Here is a 20896-nt window from a genome sequence, read left to right on the forward strand (position 1 = left end):
ATAATTCATCAGTTAAATTTTCTTGTTCCGTGTGCACCCAAGCGTATAGCAACAAGAAGTGATTACACAAGTGCGGTAAGATTCTAGGCCTATCTCCGCTGTTGAAGAATAGCGGCGTTTTGTGTGGATTGTCGAAATAATCGGCCTTTAGTTTATGGTGTTTTTTAATATAATTTATTACTAAAGAATTACGTGTTAAAATTATAGTTTCTATTGATACTATTAGGCCTAATTATTAGTCTCTAAACCCATGTTTATTCTAGTAGTAGCTGTGTGGATGTGTGTGACGTGTGTGTGTGTGTTAGGTATGACCAAAGATAGTTACACTATCTTTGGTATGACACAATCCGAGTAATAAGACAGCAAAATTAAACAATAAACATTACACAAAAATACATTTTTTTATTCTCGTGGGTCAAATCTTCCCATCTCATGTGTTCATATACGCGCATTTTTAAAGTTCCTTTGAGTACATTGCATATTGTTTGATAATTGATAGCAGAATTTAAAAAATACAGTACACAAATTATACACATTCTTTATTCTTGTGGGTCTAAGCTTTCTTTGGGCTATGTCCAAGAACGCTTGGGTGCACACGGAACAACAACTGCGATACGATTCTTTCTACAATAATAGGACTAGTATAGGATTCTAGGTCAATTCACGTGATTGCCTTCGCGCACTCTTCTTCACACACACGTCCACTATGCAAAATGTGTCGAGGCTAATCGACAGCTAGGCAAAACATTAAACTAAGTAGTAATTGGACATAGCCCAAAGACACAAGTCACACACACCCACACAGCTACTACTAGAATATACAGGGGTTTAGAGACACACAAAACTCCGCTATTCTATTATGAAATCAGCGGAGATAGGCCTAGAATCGTACCGCACTTGTGTAATCACTTCTTGTTGCTATACGCTTGGGTGCACACGGAACAAGAAAATTTAACTGATGAATTATTCATGTTTATTTTGTGACGTTTCACGATGGGGTCCCCAACTTATGTACGAAAAAAAAAATCGCTACCGGGCCGTGATTTTTTTTTTCGTACATAAGTTGGGGACCCCATCGTGAAACGTCACAAAATAAACATGAATAATTCATCAGTTAAATTTTCTTGTTCCGTGTGCACCCAAGCGTATAGCAACAAGAAGTGATTACACAAGTGCGGTACGATTCTAGGCCTATCTCCGCTGATTTCATAATAGAATAGCGGAGTTTTGTGTGTCTCTAAACCCCTGTATATTCTAGTAGTAGCTGTGTGGGTGTGTGTGACTTGTGTCTTTGGGCTATGTCCAATTACTACTTAGTTTAATGTTTTGCCTAGCTGTCGATTAGCCTCGACACATTTTGCATAGTGGACGTGTGTGTGAAGAAGAGTGCGCGAAGGCAATCACGTGAATTGACCTAGAATCCTATACTAGTCCTATTATTGTAGAAAGAATCGTATCGCAGTTGTTGTTCCGTGTGCACCCAAGTGTTCTTGGACATAGCCCAAAGAAAGCTTAGACCCACAAGAATAAAGAATGTGTATAATTTGTGTACTGTATTTTTTAAATTCTGCTATCAATTATCAAACAATATGCAATGTACTCAAAGGAACTTTAAAAATGCGCGTATATGAACACATGAGATGGGAAGATTTGACCCACGAGAATAAAAAAATGTATTTTTGTGTAATGTTTATTGTTTAATTTTGCTGTCTTATTACTCGGATTGTGTCATACCAAAGATAGTGTAACTATCTTTGGTCATACCTAACACACACACACACGTCACACACATCCACACAGCTACTACTAGAATAAACATGGGTTTAGAGACTAATAATTAGGCCTAATAGTATCAATAGAAACTATAATTTTAACACGTAATTCTTTAGTAATAAATTATATTAAAAAACACCATAAACCATGGAGTAACTAAAGGCCGATTATTTCGACAATCCACACAAAACGCCGCTATTCTTCAACAGCGGAGATAGGCCTAGAATCTTACCGCACTTGTGTAATCACTTCTTGTTGCTATACGCTTGGGTGCACACGGAACAAGAAAATTTAACTGATGAATTATTCATGTTTATTTTGTGACGTTTCATGAGGGGGTCCCCAACTTATGTACGAAAAAAAAAATCGCGGCCCGGTAGCGTAATTTGTTTTTCCAGGACGAACGTGGGCAGAAATCCTGAATAATTCATGATTAATTATGTATTTGATGAATGGGCAGTAAATAAAAACAAAACAAAAAAGAAATAAATGTTTATTTTAATGTAAATCATTATTGATAGTTTCGTTTTATTTATTCGACCAATATCAATATAATGATGTAGGCCTACAAATTACAAAATGCTTAACACACACAAAATGGTTACAAAAATATAATTGAAATTCATTTTTAATTTTAAAATATTAAGTCTATAACATTGGTACACTTAAAGGGCAGCTTTGGGTTTAACATTTCTATTGCTTATAAAATATAAACCTAATGAATATAAACAACATTGATATAATCCCGCTTATATTATATGTATGTATTATTTTCACAGCGACGACGAACGAGTGACGTTAAATAAGCTTCATTTATACAAAAGCGTTGAATGAATGTTTCGTTATGTTATAAAATTATAGGAATGTTATGTTATGTCTAAGATAGCTAGTAATTTTTGATAATGAATACTCTCTTAAAGTAAATAATAATTAACTTAAATATTATCTTGTTTTGTTATTATCGTTTGTGCATAATTAACCTGCAAAGTTTTGTTTTTTAAACGAATTTTCAAAGAAAGTATTACATTATAGTTCGTAACATGAGTTAATAAAACATCAAACAGAAAAGAACAGTATGTTTAATCTATAAACCATCTAGATAACTTCTACTTGATATATCCGCTCTATCAACGTTCACTTCATTTACTGCTGTGCTGGTTACATCATCATCATCCTTTTTGCCTAGGTAGTTATACATAACAACGGCGGGAACCATAATAACTAGACCAAGCAGTGTAAACCCGGTCGCTAAGTTGAATACAGGATGCCAATGGAAACTAGGTTCTGGTTTAAAAAACGTCCAGAAGATCGCTCCACATGGTGTCACAAGAGATTGGACAATAACCAGATATATCGCGCCCTCTGCAAAGCGCACAAGTAAGATGATGAACAGATTTGCTAGGCAGTAAGAAACTATGAAAAGTAAGGATAGATAGGTGGCGCTGTGACATTCCGGGTCTTGACCATACATGCATTTTGTGCCGTAGACAAAATGGTCCCAAAATTCCGAAGGATTGCTAGCCTGCAAAAAAAGAAAAAAATACACGCACATTACTATCTAATAAAATGGTATACCTATTGTATTTGTAGATTTTAGGTAGGCCTATAATGTAAAACGGTTTTTTATTTATATAGATATATTTTAAAAAGAACAAAATTAATATACTAACAGCGCCAAATCCAGGGATAAAATCCGTCCAAAATAAAAGAAGTATAAAAATGAAGTTGTAAAGTTGTATCCAGGCTAGAAATATAAACGATTCGGTCTGGAATAAAAGTAAAACAGAATTATTACATATGAGTGAGAAGAACGCACGTCTATTGTCCGAAATATAGAATGCCCGCTATCTACACTTCTTGATCCCCATTGTGACGCAACGCAACGACGTAGGAGCAACGCAACGAGTGAGTTGACCATGACAAGCGAATAATACATCCCTTGTGATTGGTCAAATAACTAAAGCTTGGTGTTCCCACTAAGGACGCAACGCAAGGACTTAGACGCAACGCAAGCTTGTTCACCAATGACAAGCGACAGTTCAAATAATTCATTGCTTGTGATTGGTTAATCACTAAAGCGTGGTTCCCACTAGCGACGCAACGCAAAGACGTAACGCAACGCAAGTGAATTGACCAATCACAAGCGATGGCTTATTCGCTTGTGATTGCTAACTGTCTATAACTTCGCTTGTCATTGGTTAAAACACTTGCGTTGCGTTTACGTCCTTGCGTTACGTTCTAGTAGGAACCAAGCTTTAAGCGTGATTCCCACTAGAACATAGCGCAAGGACGTAAACGCAACGCAGCGACTTTTCGACGCAAAGTGGTGTATTGCGTAATCACAAGAGGAAACCGACGATGCAACAGTGTTGAAACATCGCAGATTTGATTTCACGCAGGCGGGGGCAAACATAATTATTGGAAGGGCATTTGCTTATGTTGCGTAGGTTGCGTTACGTCGCATCGCTAGTGGGAACCAACCTTTACGTTGTGTTACGGCCTTGTGTTGATTCTCACTTGAGGCGGAACACAAGGACGTATCGCAACGTAAGTGAGTTTACCAATCATAACACGCGATGGTTTTTAACTGTTTCTTGTCATTGGTCAATACGCTTGCGTAATTGCGTTTGCTTCATTGCGTCGCGCCCTAGTGGGAAACAAGCATTACGTTGCGTCCATACATCGTTGTGTGAACCACGATTAAGCTTATCCTGTGCTGACCTTTATTATCATCTTAATCATCAACATGATCTGACCAACAGCATTAACGCATATAATGTGTGGCGATCTTAGTCGTCGTGCATAGCAATGCTGCGGTAAGTCTATTGTTTTGTAATAGGCCTAATATGTATAAAAAAACTTACATCGTCTTTTTTCAGCTCTTTTTCTATGACTACATTGAAAATACCCAGCGGTAGGAACCCCAGTGCAAATAGAAAAGGCCACATTACACGTGTGCCAGAGCTGCTCGATTCGGACAAACTGTCTGAAGACGATGACGTTGATTGGTCCACATCAAATATAACTGGCTCAAGTGAGATGAATAAACCAATCAAAACCACGACTGTACACACTAGACGTCCCTTTCCAACACCTGATAAAAGTTATGGTATATTATCAAAATCAACATCCTAAAAATACGGTTTTACAGGTTCACAGGCTAGTTGAGCCGGGTTAAGTTAGCAATAAGACTGTGCCCAGTATCAATCAATATTACTCAGGTAGTAATTGCACGGGCCGCTTTATTTTTTCCTATGAAGTTAAGGCAGAAATCATTATTTTCTATTACAAAGAATTGCAAGATAGCTTTAAAACTGTGTTCTAGTAGAAGTTATATTATATCCACTTATCAGTTCATCGTCATCCACAACTCTTGCATAATAAATCAGTTTTGTTCAAAATCAAATAAAATGTATTCGACCTACCTTTACGCAGAATTAAATATCGACACACTACGGTGAATGGAATAATTGACGTGCTCAACACAGCTTGTAGTTCTGGTGCCGTACGCGTAGGATCGCTTGCGTAAACCACTAATAGACCGTTCACCGAATTCAGCGCACCGCAAAGTATCATTGTGCGTTGTGGCACGGAGGAACGCATCGACGAACATCCTTGACACCAACTATTCAGGAATACTATACTAAAAAATACGAACGGGAACCAGAACGAAGAGAGAAAAAGAACAGGATATTCGTCCACTCGATTTGTACCGTTAGTGTTAGTTTTGTCCATAGATTCGGAATAAAGCGGCAGACTGACGTTCATAGCGACGTTTGTTATTACCGTCATAACTGTCAAAAATACGTTCAGACCACGTTTTGAAATAATGGCCTGTTTCGGGCCTCGTATCGGCAGACGGTAGTGAAATGTGAAATGACTTTCTTTCTTAATTTCATTGTCGTTTGGCGGAAGAAGCCAAGTCGTCTCTCCTGTTTTTTCCATTGCGTGACATCAATATGTGTCGTCCGTATAAAAAGACGTAACTGAAATTAAAAAAATAATAACGGTGTAGATAAATATTGCCTATTGAGCTATCATAAATCTAAAACCACATTAGGCTTAAGGATCAGTTCATTCTCTTGAATACCTATATGGCGCGTATTGTTTTGCTTGACAAATAATTGTTTTAGGCCTATCAAAGTAGTCAGATTGTCCAGATAGTATTAGGCCATGGAGAATCTCAATGGATAGGGAGGAACAATAAGCACATAAGACCTAAGTCAAAAACTGCTATTGATAAATCTACAAAAGAACAACTGTTACTGTGGCGTAATCACTGTCTTTGCTAAATCGGAACCATTGTGTATGCATCTTGCCTATAATGAACTTTCTAATACAAACATCGGCTAACATTAAATTCCCATAACCGATATCGTTATCTTAAGTATGTAATACAATTTCATTTTTCCATTACGGTACGCGTTAGGTCTACTAAAGATAACCCTCCGTGGTCACAAGACCAGATTCACCGGTTCATGAGCCAAACCCATTCGAAAAATAGGCCAATTGGATATAAACCGCGGTGTGTTTGTGTATGGTGTGTGGACTTAATAGGGCTATATCCCAACATTATTTATTTAACGGAGGAATATTATGCATCCACTGGACGGACTCAAGTTTATAGTGTAAATGGTTTTGACCCACCTCATGAGTGAATTATCTTTCGAGTCGTTAACACCATATTTTTCCCTTGAACAATGTGGACTCTATAGGCTACAAGAGTGTACTTTGACAAGTAAATTTACATAAAATTAGGAGACCATGTCGAGGAAGAACAAGGGCCATGATCGAACAAAAACCAGTCGGGTTTTAACTCTATAGGCCTATATTATTGAATAAAATTGATTGAAAGCATACAATAATTCTCTAGAAGTCTTACCTGTAGCAGCAGTAGTCCGACGTGCCGTGGTTGTTTATCGCTAAACTGTTGACAATGACAATCTAATTCGTACCTGGTATTGTATACACTAATAACTCACGTGAGTTGTATTGATAGTTTACCTATGATGCAACCAGCAACCGGATATGAGGCGACGGTAAAATATTAATACCAAGAGTATACTGACGAGTCAAGCATAGCAGGCTATCCATGCTTAAAACTTAGACTAATTGTGTTTCATGTGTCGCTTCTCTTCTAAGTTTTATTATGCTAGAAAATCGAACGAAACCACGGGACGAAAGCACATACTGTTTCGATGACAACAGGCGAAATACGATTTTTTTGCCGGTGGGCCTACGGAAGATCATGTGATAAGATGCAGGAGTTGTTTCAATCAACGTTTTTTTCATTTCACGTGATTGAAAACCACAAATAATTACGAAGTTGGTATTATCCGGGCTACATGAGCAATAGGAAATATCTTAGACATGTCCCGCGGATTAATAATTTCGATTATAAGGCGCGCCGAGATTATCATAATCTTCCAATAAGTTAAACAAAATAAATAATAGGCCTACTGATAGTTATTAATTTAGGTTCTTGAATTTGATTGGCATTCTTTTAATGATGATTCTCGGGTGATAGTAATGATTTTTACGTAATTTTAGGCCTACATTATTCTTGTCATTCTTTTTACCCTTTTAAACCCTACGTTTCATTGTTGTATAGATTTTTTGCAATTATTGAAAGAAATAAATATTTATTTTGATTGATTAATTATTATATGATAATACCTAGCCCTAAGTTATCCATGAGGTAGGCCTAAATTCTATCATTTTACCAACGTCGGTTTCCTACACTTTATCGCGCTATAATATTCGAGATAAATAACTGGGCCACCATACAAAAAAAGCTACATTTATAATTTATAGGCCTATTGTGTTGTTATTTTTCAATTGAGAGTAGGCACAAGGCCCGAGGAAGTGGTAAACCATGATATCACGTAGGCCTACATCATTCAATAGGTAAGTGATTGTAATGCATGCTTTACACGGTATCAACAAAACAATAAAGAATAGGTGAAATGTTTTGAAAGAGTCGAATCATTCTGTAATACATTTTCATGTTTCCTTGTTTTGCGGTTTGAACTCAATAAGGATTAAAATGAAAACTACCTAGATCCATCAATAAAGTACATAGTCAATCATGCATTGTAAATGTTGTAGGCCTACTATGTACATAGAACGATTATTTTAGTAGTCTTTTAAGTAAGCGTATGGATTTTTGAGTTCGCGCCTTTTAAGACACACCGTTTCATAACGTGATTCTATTGGTCAATTGTATAGACACACCTCTAAAGTAGTATACGACATTTTACTGTGTACACATGGTGTTAAATTCCGCAAGTTCTAATTACATAACGAGATAAATTATATTATGTAATATAAACACCATTAGTAATTGTTTGTAAACAAAGGTAGTTGATTTATTATTATAAAAAAAAAGTTGAGTTGACCTTTGACATTAGATTATCGTATGAGTAAATTTCATTCACATGTTGTGACACTTCCATTTCTCTCTGGTCGTCGGTTCTGATTTATATTTTTGTTCATTTACCTTGCTAGGCCTAAGTTAAGAACCTAAACAATGCTTCGTGTGTGTCAAAACCAAATTAAAGTGAATTTTAAAAGGTATAGTAATATTATTATTTGTTTTACTTTGGCAAAAGCTAGGCTTACATATAGGAGAGCCAGGCCTAGGCCTGCCTAGTAGCTAGGCCTAGGCCTAGGCTGGCTAGGGTAGGGGTATAGGCTATAGGGAGGCCTACTAGGCCTAGGGCCTAGCCAGGCCTTTAGTTAGCCTACCTGACCTGACCTGACTTGGGTATCTAAGTAGTACTACTAGTAGGCCAGACAGAGTGAGTGCAGGGCTAGGCTAGGTAGGTAGGACTAGGCCTAGAGTGCATAGGCCTAGCTAGGGCCTAGTAGGCCTCCTATGTCTTAATAGTACTAACTAACGCGAGGCTTATCTAGCCTAGTAGTAGGCCTAGACTAGCCTCTATTTAGTACTAGGTATTAATTAGCAGTAATACTGTAGTATGAAGGTCACCCACACAGATTGTCAATTAAAAAAAAAGGTACAACAAATTGTATTGTTTCGTGTAATTGTTTTGCATAACAACATGTTTTAATATTATTTTAAAATAATTTAGGCTTCTTATAAGGTCGCAATCTACACTTTCCGTTGTCAACGAACCTTGTAAGACATTTGCTAAAGGTTCTCCTGAACGAGATCTTGCTCAGAAGGTTAGTATTTGCACATTTTGACTGTCATAAATGATCGAACCCAACCACCTGTCTTTTTCAGCGTCAACTATGGTTGAAAGCAGAAATTGACACCTACCTACATACAGTACCTGTTTTCTTCTTAAATCAGTTTCAATTAGAACATCTTTATGTAACTAGTCTATATTTAGAGTGGGCCTCCAATGACAAGCCTCTTTGGTTTCTTTAAGGTTTATCCACATTTAATTTTCATTACTCGTAATGATTGTACTTGTGTAATTACCATACACTTTAATGGTTTTGTTAATTGATGTGTATTGCATTTGATGAATAAAACATATTAATTAATTGAACAAAAAAATAAAGAAAAAAAATTCATTTACAGTGCTTTATAATAATAAAATATGGAATGTGTGTAAATAATAATTGGATAAATGAAAAACCTTATTTCATTCATTTATTTTACACATTTATTTCCATTCATCCATTAAATCAACGGATGATGAGTTTCTCTTTTACAATAATAAAGAATTGAAAGAAGGCTTAATCCCAAAAAGAAAAGTCTGGTAAGACAACAAAACAAACAAAATTGAAAATTGAATAAAATTGTTGTACACTTTTTAGGCAATTGATAAGTTGCAATCAACGTGTGAAGAAATACCATGTGTAGTGGGAGGTGAAGAGGTGCTTACGGGCGATGTACGCTATCAAGTTTCGGTAAGTGAACAGGCAGAGAAATCAAGGCATAGAATTACATGATATGATATTACATTTTTTATCTAGGAACAAGACAAGATTAAGATTCAAGAAATGTTATTGGTCCACTTTAAAATTGAAATTTGTTTTGCTTGGCATAATTAAAACCATAAAACAACAAAGAAAAATTGCAAAAGGCAATGTTAAAATACTATTTATATTATATTTAATAATGATATCTTGAAAGTTCCAATTGTTGGTATCGTTTTGGATCTGACAAATGCAAGATTAATAACAATATTTTATAAATAATAGTTTTATTTTAAATATTAGTCTTGTCTTTTTTTCTTAAGCCTTACAACCATCAACATAAAGTATGCAAATATCATTACGCAGACAAAGTAAGTAGATTCTTCCTAAATTTTGAGATTTTTTTTATGTTTGTTATTTTCTATTGCACTCATCTATACACATGGGATATTAATATGACTGGAATTGTACTGGGAATGTTTTAAACTAAGGGGTATCTTTGCTTTTCTAAAAATGCTATTTCAGTGCAAACAATAAAAGTATGATATTACTAATTTCTAGGCACTTGTAAACAAAGCAATAAACTGCGCATTATCAGTTCGACAAGAATGGGAAAGGAAGCCACTAGCTGACAGAGTACAGATACTGATGAAGGCAGCTGATCTTGTGTGTACAAGCTACCGATATGACCTGATGGCAGCAACTATGGTGGGCCAGGTGAGTAATAATTATAGCCATTTCAATAGCCTAATAGAAAAAAATATGATTTAAAAATCCTTAAAAGTACATTCACATGGTGCTGGGTTGTTAAATAATTTAAACCTATAGAGAATGGGATGATGCCGTCTTCAGTTATTTTGAAATGTGAATGAAGGTATATAAGCCTATTTCTACCATATTATCATTGTGGGTTAAATGCAGACATGGAATGCAAACAGTTCCTATAAAGCTCTGTATACACTATCAAACTAGTTTGACAAAAAAAGTTTGATGTGCCCAAATATGGTAGTGATATGATGTCATGTCCATATTTTTTATTTGCTTTTTTGATGTATTTTAATATTTAAGGTGATTATATATATTATTGATGTATTTTTAATGTTATGTATTGAGATGCCAAATAAATGAAATGAAAAAAATTAAAAATACATGGGCACATCACATTTTTTTATTAAATAAGGTTTGACAAAGCTTTAGATTATATTTATCCATGTGTCCTCTTCATAATGCTACCCCTGATGTCTAGTTAGATCTTCTGTAGGTACAGTACTTAATGAATACATATTCAATCTATTAACAAATAATTTAATTTACAATTACGTTATTTTTAATAGGGAAAAACAGTGATCCAAGCAGAGATTGACGTCATCGCTGAGCTTGCAGATTTCTACCGTTTTAATTGCAAATATGCAATGGAACTGTCTAACTATGAGCTGATAAGTACAAAAGACAGCACAAACTCTTTAGACTACCGTGGACTGGAAGGCTTTGTAGCTGCTATATCACCGTTTAACTTCTCTGCAATTGGTGGTAATCTATCTGCAACACCAGCTTTGATGGTGAATAACAATTTTATGAACTTTTGATGTGGTGGTTTACAAAAAAATTAGAGGGACAAACTGTATATTACAGTATTAGTGTTTGTGCTATAGCTAAAATAGGGTGCCCTATATTTACGTTGAATTGCCACAGTCCATCTTCTTTCGATAGAATGTGGCAGGGTTAAGGGGCTTTTTGGCCCATTATAAACCCATGTGTTTATTTATCTCTTTCTTGAAGCAGAGTAGGTTTGGAGCGGATATTGCACTTTGTGGTAAGTTGTTCCAGTCATTTACTACACGCTGGCTGTAGACAAATTTCCTACTGTCCAGATTTGGTTTTTCTTTTCTCAATTTGTACGAGTGTCCTCTTGTCTTTCCATACTCGGCTTTCTTAAACATTTTTGTAGGCTCAATTTTTATCTTTCTGTATTATAATGCGGTATGTTTGTATAAGATCACCTCTTCTCCTTCTATCTTCAAGCGTTGTGAATCTTAATCTTTGTAGCCGCGTTTCGTATGGTAGGTATTTCAATTTGCTAATGTTTGACTGTTCATGTAGATCAAAAAGCACAATGGCCCCAATACTGACCCCTGAATAACTGAACATTTTTTAATTCAGACTGTGTTCCTTGTGCAATAACTTTCTGTTTTCTATTTGAGAGCCATGCTTCTATCCACTGAATCAATTCCATAGGCAAGCAGCTTTGCGATTAATCGCTTGTGCGGTACTGTGTCGAAGGCTTTAGCCAGGTCTAGGTAAACTACGTCGATAGGAGTACCGTCATCAATAGACTTTGAAAGATATTCAAGGCGTTCAAGAAGGTTGGTGGTACAGGATTTACCTTTGCGAAATCCATGCTGTGAGTCGCAGATGAAGTTATATTTGTCTAAATGTTCAATCAGGTGGTCTCTGATGATGCTTTATAGGACTTTACCCATCACAGACGTTAGGCTATCGGTCTATTATTTTCAGGCCTGGTCCAGATATGGATTGGTTATACAGGCAAGCTAGGGGATGACATAATTGGCTTGACAGTTCTTTTAGAATTCTCGGGGATATGCCATCTGGTCCTGCTGCCTTGGTTGGGTCTAGTGCATCAAGCTTTATCTTGACGCATTCCTTTGTGTTGTTAATATTACAGAGCTTCTCGTTTATTTCTCCTTTAAATTTTGTACTCATCTGTGGTATCTCGCCCTGCTCTTCTGTAAATACTGAAGAAAAAATCATTTAAGGCATTCACGGTTTCTTGACCTTCCGGTAATTGTTCTCCTGTATCCTTTTTTAGTGGTCCAGTAGCATGTTTAATTTTCTGTTTGGAGCGGACATAGGCGTAAAAACGCTTCGGGTCTTCTTTAATATTGTCTGCTAATTTCTTGTATTGTATTGTATTCAGAAAGATCTGGGATTTCCATAAAATGTCTACATTTTCTGTAAATCATTTGTCATAACAAGATCTATTGTTAATAGGGGCCTTATGATTTGCAACAAACTTAGACCTAAAACCTAAGCAAATTATATTATTGGTTTTCTTCTGGACCTAGAATTCATTAAAATTGTGTAACAGAATCAAGTGAAGAAGCATATATCCCAATGTCCATGTGTGTGCACAAAGAATTAAAACTGACATAACTAGTTTCTTGCTCACAAATTGAAAATTGCATAATATGGCATCCAAATAGAACAAATCCAAAGTTTATAATTAATCTTGTGCTATCAGAATTTCCAACTATATATATAGTACTATTAAATATTCAAGGATCATATTAATTTAATTAATAATAATATGGATTTATAAAGTGCCTAATATTTTAAAAACCTCTAAGCGCTGTACATATATTATTACCCCAGTCATTTTTTAAACAAACTCTTATGGAAACATATTCCCATAATGCAGCTAGTAAAACAGCGCAAAAAGTTTTGTTTTGACCTGACCAGGCACCCATTTGTACACCTGGGCAGGGGAGACAATGAGGCGAGCATTGGATTCGAACCTATGATCTCACGATTAGTCCAACGTAAAACACACTGCGCCACACACCCTAATTACTATTCAGAGTCTACAGTATTTTGATCTATCAAATTTTAGGGGAACGTTGTATTGTGGAAACCAAGCGACACCGCAATGCTCTCATCATGGTTAATCTTCAAACTGTTGCGGGAAAGTGGTATACCAGAAGGTGTCATCAACTTCCTGCCAACCGATGGACCCGTATTTGGAGATGCCATCACCAGCTCTGCTGACCTTGCTGCCATTAACTTTACTGGAAGTGCCAAGTAAGATCATTTTATGTCATATTACTATGTCAATTTCAAAGAATAAAACAATTTTAATGGAAACCAAGTTTATAAAAATGGAATGAATGAAACACCTCAAGTTGCCTACTAGTAAATATGTTGCACCGATTAAATACACCAATCACATTGGTTGCATCCATTACAACTTTATTATCCAAATAGCCAATTCATTTGGTCGTAGCAGACAAAAAAAACAGCAATACAAAAAACACAGAACTAAATATGTATGTCTTGATGTAAAGTCCTTCATTTTGTTTAACCTATCATGTGTACAAACCCGGACTACAAAAAACTATTTTGAATAGTTGAATAGAGGATTTCTTAGTATGCTATAATTTAGTGTTTACTACACCTAATATCTTTAAAATTATTATTGTAAGAAATGTTTGTTTTTAGAACTTTCCGTCACTTATGGAAACAAGTTGGTAACAATCTTGATACATATAAGTCATTTCCAAGACTTGTGGGAGGTACAGTTTTTTTTGTATAATATTAATTCTCTTATATAATTTATTCCTGAGAAAGTCATTACAAATGTTCATTGCACCAACACAGAAAACTACTCTTTTAAATAAATTACCAATCTATACCTAAGGTTAGTTTTGATGATTATTTCTTTTTTTTTGGTATATTCTTAAGCTCTACATTATCACATTTTATGTGTAATGCATGTGCCCATATATGAAAAGATGATGTCATATTGCTACTATATTTGGGCATATCACTATCATAATCAGGCACATCACATTTTAGACAGAGCTTTACTTTTAAAATTGTATTTGATTTTATCAGAATGTGGTGGAAAGAACTACCATTTAGTTCACCCGTCTGCTGATGCCCAGTCGGTCATCAATGGGTCAATGCGATCAGCTTACGAATACTGCGGTCAGAAGTGTTCAGCCATGTCGCGTATGTACGTTCCGGAAAGCTTGTGGCCAGACATCAAAGAAGGAATGATGAACATCCAAAAACAAATGAAAGTTGGTCCAGTAAGTACAAAAGTTCTGGAAAATCTTTTCTCAAGGGGCACAACAAATCAGAGAAAGAGTTTCATGAATAATTCATGAGGGAAATACAACTGTGGATTAATGTATCTAGTAGGTAGGTTAGGCCTACCTGACCTGGCCTAGGCCTTGGCACAGACTGGGGCAAGCAGGGCTAGGCTAAGTAGATATGACTGTGGATTGTGGAAGACTGAGGAAGGTTTTAATTCAGATTTCCTTTTTTTTTTATTTACAGGCTGATGATATGACTATGTTTACTTCAGCTGTTATTGATGCCAATGTATGTTAAATTATTTTTTATCATTAACATTTACATTTTTTAAAACTTCAACAAACATATCAAAAATGGATTACAATAAATATATACAGTAGTAGGGATTTTAACTTAAAATCAAAACAAGTCACATTTTGTTTTAATAATTTTAAAAACTCCATATACCGCTAAATACTATTTTAAATAATTCTATTGTTTAATCGTTAACAGTCATTCAACCGAATCAAAAGCTACCTAGATCACGCTAAGAGTTCCCCAAGTTTAAAGGTCATTGCTGGGGGAAACTGTGACGACAGCAAAGGATACTTTGTTGAGCCTACCATTTTAGAGTCTTCTGACCCCAAGGAGCGCATCATGGAGGAGGAAATATTTGGTCCAATTGTGACCGTTTATGTTTATCCTGATAACAAGTTTGACGAGACAGTAGATTTAGTAAACAACACATCACCATTTGGACTAACTGGATCATTATTTGCCAAAGATGAGTAAGTCGTTAAAATAACTTTTTTCTATATATTTTCTAGCTAAGTATTTTAGATTCCCATCCAACAAGTAACTGGCCAATTACAATATATAATATATTGTTCTTAAAACCAAGGCAATCTAACAACAGTCCTTTGATCTTATGGCTACCTGCGACAAATACTAACAGTACTGTACAATGATTATATTCTCTGCGGCGCTCTCGGTGTCTTGTTAAGGGGTGTGGAACTGATTGTGTCGCAGCCACAGATGAACCCTTTGATATCCCGAGCTGAGCATCTGGTTAGATTGTCTTAAACCAAGTCTCATTTGAGGCTTATGGAGTTTCAGGTTGAAACCCTGGATCTTTGGATTGGAAGGCAAGCATGTCAACCACCACTAATACAACTACTGTACACAGCCTTGCAGGGTAGGGACATGTTAACCACCACTAATACAACTACTGTACACAGCCTTGCAGGGTAGGGACATGTTAACCACCACTAATACAACTACTGTACACAGCCTTGCAGGGTAGGGACATGTTAACCACCACTAATACAACTACTGTACACAGCCTTGCAGGGTAGGGACATGTTAACAACCACTAATACAACTACTGTACACAGCCTTGCAGGGTAGGGACATGTTAACCACCACTAATACAACTACTGTACACAGCCTTGCAGGGTAGGGACATGTTAACCACCACTAATACAACTACTGTACACAGCCTTGCAGGGTAGGGACATGTTAACCACCACTAATACAACTACTGTACACAGCCTTGCAGGGTAGGGACATGTTAACCACCACTAATACAACTACTGTACACAGCCTTGCAGGGTAGAGACATGTTAACCACCACTAATACAACTACTGTACACAGCCTTGCAGGGTAGGGACATGTTAACCACCACTAATACAACTACTGTACACAGCCTTGCAGGGTAGGGAATTGTCACCCCAAAGGTCCTAAATAAGTGTACTCTGTATTCTTCTAATAAACATGATTTACATTTATATTGTAAACATTATAAATAATATGAATCATACGTAATTGGAAAATGAAAATGTTGCACAGTTAAACATTCTAGAAGTATGATCATGGTTCTCAAGCATTTAATATACTGTACCTAGGCCAAAAGTAACTGGTCATTTAATATATACTGTATATATATATATTATTGTTTCCATCAGAAATGTCATTCAAGTTGTTGGTGACAAGTTGAAACATACTTGTGGTAATTTCTACATTAATGACAAGTCTACTGGATCTGTTGTAGGCCAACAACCATTTGGTGGCGGCAGAACCTCAGGTAACCATTCATCCTAATTAATGTTAGCAATATAAACAGCAGTTCTTTTAGAAACAGTGTTAAAGTCTATAGTATTTACAGGTTGTGTCTGAACAACTTAACTGGATTAACATAAGCCACTTGCTATGCCATAGCTTAATAGCTTAAAACTTCCAATGACTTATCAACCATTTTTAATATAGTCTCAAGTAATATTATACTAACCCTAATCCTATTATTTTTCAGGAACCAATGACAAATCTGGGAGCCCATTTTACCTGCTAAAATGGACATCACCACAGTCAATAAAAAGAACACACACTCCTTTATCAGAATGGAGTTATTCACATATGGAGTAATAGCCAACTAAAATTAAAAACATTGAAACAAAACAACCTTGCAGTTAAAAGGATAGTCCCCAGTATTTCAATTTGCTAACATGTGAAATATTTTGTTTAATAAAATAGTCAGCTGATGGTAACGGGTAACGAAGCATTAGAGGTATTTGGTGAAAGGTGTTTTTTTAAGCTACAGGATGCATCCTAGCCTAGAAGGTTAAAACAAATCTGACCCAATTTTCCTTAGAAGTATTAAATTTGTGATAAACTGATTTAGTTACATCCAAGTGCTATGGCAAACTTTTTTAACCTTTTCATTTTAACAATGCGTTTAGAGGCGCAATTTTTCAGATTAATAATTTTAAGTTTAAAGTGAATAGGATTTTAAATGATATTTTAGCCCTATTAATTTATTGTAATAATACACAGTATTATTTATTAAAAACACGTTATTGTTTGTGTCTGTATTGTATTGTTTAACAAAGCATAATGATGTAAAAAAACAATTATTACAAGGTGCCTGTTTTATGCTAGGAATGTTGTATTTGAGATGTTCCTTATTCCGGTTGGTATGTTAATGGCACAAGCAGGAGAGCTCCCGGAATGGGGTGTATTAGTTTATCCGAATATGCCCTATTGTATTCTAAAAATAAATGCATTTTCAAACCACCCAATCAGATTGCTTGTAATTGTAGAACATCATAACCGACCAATTATGAGTGCCATACCTCATTTAATTTTTACTGAAATATAATATTGCAATAATAGTTATATATTATTGTATTAATAGCTTTTGATTTAATTTTTGATATTGGACATCCTTTATGTAATATACATATGTGGTGGTTATTTACATATTGATCTATAATAAAAGAAATCGGATTTTTCTTTTTATTTTTGGTATATTTGTGTTTCATTTTAAATTGTCAATAGGTGTTTGTGTACATGTGTGGACATTTATTTCCGACTGAAATAACATTAAAGGGGGAAAAAAGTACATGGCAGTCAGGGTCAAATCTAGAACTTGTGCAAAAGCACTTGCCACGACTTGACCCCTTCAGTAAAATAAGGTGAAATAGCAGTTTGTAAATCATAAATTAATTCAATATTACCTATTTATACGATTATTGATATACACTCCTTGAACCAATAAAATGCCCCACAAAAAAAATGGATAAATGGTGATGTTTCTAGGCGTCGATCTTGGGTCCAGAAATTGAGAGCCTACCATTTCACAAATAAACATTATTCAATATTTAAATAATAGGTAATTTGTATATAGTACATATTAAATTAAATATTTATTTTACATATTCATACCCATTATAAAATGGATGATTACATGGCCATTCTTTGCTCATTTATTTTTGCGACTACATTGTACATTTTTGTGCATGTCTTTTTGTTGTCTTTTTCTGCGAGTATGTTGTACATTTCTGCGAGTACATTGTAGGTTTCTGCAAGTAAGTCATATATTTCTGCGAATACATTGTCTGTATGTAATTTTATTTATAGCCGTGATTGCCTTTATACATATTATGTAAGCTGTTAATGGTTGTAAAAGATGAACATTTTTTTGGGAAAAAAAATCTTCAAAACGAGGTAAAAAAACAACACTAAACGAGTCAGACATTTGATAGATTTGTTTTATTCTTGCGCATTCAAAATTAGCGACAATGCCATCACTTTCACATTATAAAAACAACTGTTCATCATAAGAGAACAAATTCATCAAATCATTTCTGCAAGATATTAAAAACCAAAGCCATGATAGTTCAAAAACAATACCAGGTAAAGCAGAATTTAGAAAACAACATAGAAAAATTGGATTATATAAATTTTCTTAAATAACTGAAGTCATACAAACCTTAAGAACTGGTATCCAATCCAATTTGAGTAAGTACCAGTTTTTAAAGTTGGTTATATAAAATATAAAATAAAAAATAATATACTACATTAATTATAAATTTTATTCATATTGTCCAATAAATTGACAACTGATTCCAATCATTTACTGGTGAGGAATGAGATATCTATCAATCTGCCCCTGTATGTACAGGACCGTATACTGTATGTTGTTCCTAAAGTATCGTATATGAAAAATAACTTACACAAAAGTATATAAATTATTTTAGATTAAAACTTCACCAATGTAATAAAATTTAATATACAGATTCAATATACTATATATGCATACTATGTGTAAATTATATAAAAACAATTAAAATATATTGCACAAACAAATGTAAATAACAGATTTAAAGTTACGAATCATTTTAGAATATTTTACAAAATGATATTACGCCGGTGGTGCTTCCTTGCTGGTGTAGTGTGGGCGAGTGGTGCCACATGCTACTGTGGCACTTTTTTTAGTTCATTACCTAGCTTTTAGCATACCTTTGGGTATACCAAAGCAAATGTATTGCCTTGGGGTAACAAACATGTAATAATTTTGTGTTTTTAAAAGATCCTCAACAATTTTTATAAATATTTATGGACCACCATATCAAAATTACTCTACTGCAGTTATTACATTCTATTCTGGTTACTGTTGATTCTGCTTATAAAATTATTTATCAAGATTTTTTGGGTAATCCTGAACATCTCATATAAACACCATGTCACGAATGAGGAAGTCAGCAACAGGATCAAGCTGCAAGAGAGCAATTGGACCATACAGAGACCTGATATCAATTGTGAAAAGCAGAAAGCTGGAGTGGTACGGACAGCTGACGAGATCCAGTGGGCTGGCCAAGACCATCCTACAGGGTACTGTACCAGGAGGGAGAAGGAGAGACAGACAGAGAAAAAGGTGAGAAGACAACATCAAGGAATGAACAGGTTTGACCTTTGTTGACTCACAACGAGCTACAGAGGACAGAGACCGATGGAGGAGGATTGTCCAAAGTCAGCAGTGATGCCTCAACAACCCTATCAGGGGTTAGGAGACAGAACTGAACTGACTGACACTCTGATTACAGTATTACTGCCGCATACATAAACCTATAACTAACCTAATATGTTATTGCAGTAAAAATATAGTTACTGCAGTACCTGCAGTAGAATAATTTGTATATGATCCCTTATTTTCATACACCATACCATATTATACTTAAGAAAACACAAGGTGCAGAGAGTTTATATTTTTCAAATGTTAGATATTAGCAACTTGTTTAGACCGTCCATTGATGGCAGAAGATTGGACAGTTAGGATCATATGGATTTGTCCAGTCAAGTTGACATTGTCGCTCTTAATAATAAGAACATATAGAATACAATAATCTAACTAATAATATATTTATATAGATAAACTTTTATACAATTCAATATTCGTTTACAAATGTAATCCATAAAAAAAAATTACTATACAACAATAGTACAGTATACTTGAAAGATTAAAAATTGGCATTTATATCCATTAACAGTTTTTAACCTAATTTTTAATTATTAAAAATATTAGTATTAAGCTATAATAATCAGTTATACATAACACTTCAACAACCAAACTGTTCAATATAAACATCTTTTTCTATTAAGAGTTAGTACTTATATCCACAATCAAGTTGAACAAAATGTTCAAAAATATACATCCTTTTTCAAAAGTATGAGCAATATTCCTCTATGATATTAATCCAAAAAATGTAAAAAAGGCACACACATCTCTCGCATCTCTCAGAGACACATCAATTTATATAATCAGTTTGCACCATATCAAAGACACATTTATATATTTTTACTAGTTTACTATATAACCTTGGGTGTAATCCCACTTCGGGTTTAATCCCACCCCCTACATTATGTCTGATTTCACAAACAGGCATATCCCCGGGTATAGTCCCAGTATTGAATTTTGTTCTGGATGTAGGCTTCTCTCTAGCCAGTTTAGATAAGTTTTTACAAGAATGCTTTACCAACAATTTTTTTCCTGAACCAGAGTTTCCCCCAGTATTGTGCCACCCAAAAGTCAACACAATTTCGTGATATAGGGGGTGGGATTACACCACAGGATATACATTA

At 35.0% G+C, this 20896-nt stretch overlaps 2 protein-coding genes across 2 annotated transcripts; one reads left to right on the forward strand and one right to left on the reverse strand.

Moving 5' to 3' along the window:
• Positions 1–2301: 2301 nt before the first annotated feature.
• LOC140043512 (crt homolog 3-like) lies at positions 2302–7338 on the reverse strand. Its single transcript, XM_072088035.1, has 5 exons — positions 6656–7338; positions 5199–5759; positions 4638–4867; positions 3444–3539; positions 2302–3295 (listed from the first exon to the last, which is right to left on the reverse strand). Exons 2-5 carry the CDS (start codon positions 5716–5718, stop codon positions 2858–2860), a joined length of 1284 nt encoding a protein of 427 aa, XP_071944136.1. The 5' UTR covers positions 5719–5759; positions 6656–7338; the 3' UTR covers positions 2302–2857.
• An 867-nt stretch (positions 7339–8205) lies between these two features.
• Positions 8206–17930, forward strand: LOC140044751 (delta-1-pyrroline-5-carboxylate dehydrogenase, mitochondrial-like). The gene is made up of 13 exons (XM_072089398.1): positions 8206–8346; positions 8868–8961; positions 9565–9657; positions 9990–10037; positions 10228–10383; positions 11001–11225; positions 13295–13482; positions 13900–13973; positions 14296–14492; positions 14743–14787; positions 14992–15266; positions 16444–16562; positions 16788–17930. Exons 1-13 carry the CDS (start codon positions 8303–8305, stop codon positions 16898–16900), a joined length of 1671 nt encoding a protein of 556 aa, XP_071945499.1. The 5' UTR covers positions 8206–8302; the 3' UTR covers positions 16901–17930.
• Positions 17931–20896: the final 2966 nt, after the last annotated feature.

The sequence above is a fragment of the Antedon mediterranea genome, chromosome 3 (assembly GCF_964355755.1).
Source record: "Antedon mediterranea chromosome 3, ecAntMedi1.1, whole genome shotgun sequence".
Taxonomy (NCBI): Eukaryota; Metazoa; Echinodermata; class Crinoidea; order Comatulida; family Antedonidae; genus Antedon; species Antedon mediterranea.

Coding starts and splice junctions, on each gene's coding strand:
- LOC140044751 (XM_072089398.1), top strand. CDS start 8,303: ATGCTTCGTGTGTGTCAAAACCAAATTAAAGTGAATTTTAAAAG. Junction 8,962..9,564: donor AACGAGATCTTGCTCAGAAG/GTTAGTATTTGC, acceptor TACACTTTTTAG/GCAATTGATAAGTTGCAATC. Junction 11,226..13,294: donor CTGCAACACCAGCTTTGATG/GTGAATAACAAT, acceptor ATCAAATTTTAG/GGGAACGTTGTATTGTGGAA.
- LOC140043512 (XM_072088035.1), bottom strand. CDS start 5,718: ATGGAAAAAACAGGAGAGACGACTTGGCTTCTTCCGCCAAACGACAAT. Junction 3,540..4,637: donor AAGAGCTGAAAAAAGACGAT/GTAAGTTTTTTT, acceptor CTTTTATTCCAG/ACCGAATCGTTTATATTTCT. Junction 3,296..3,443: donor TTATCCCTGGATTTGGCGCT/GTTAGTATATTA, acceptor CTTTTTTTGCAG/GCTAGCAATCCTTCGGAATT.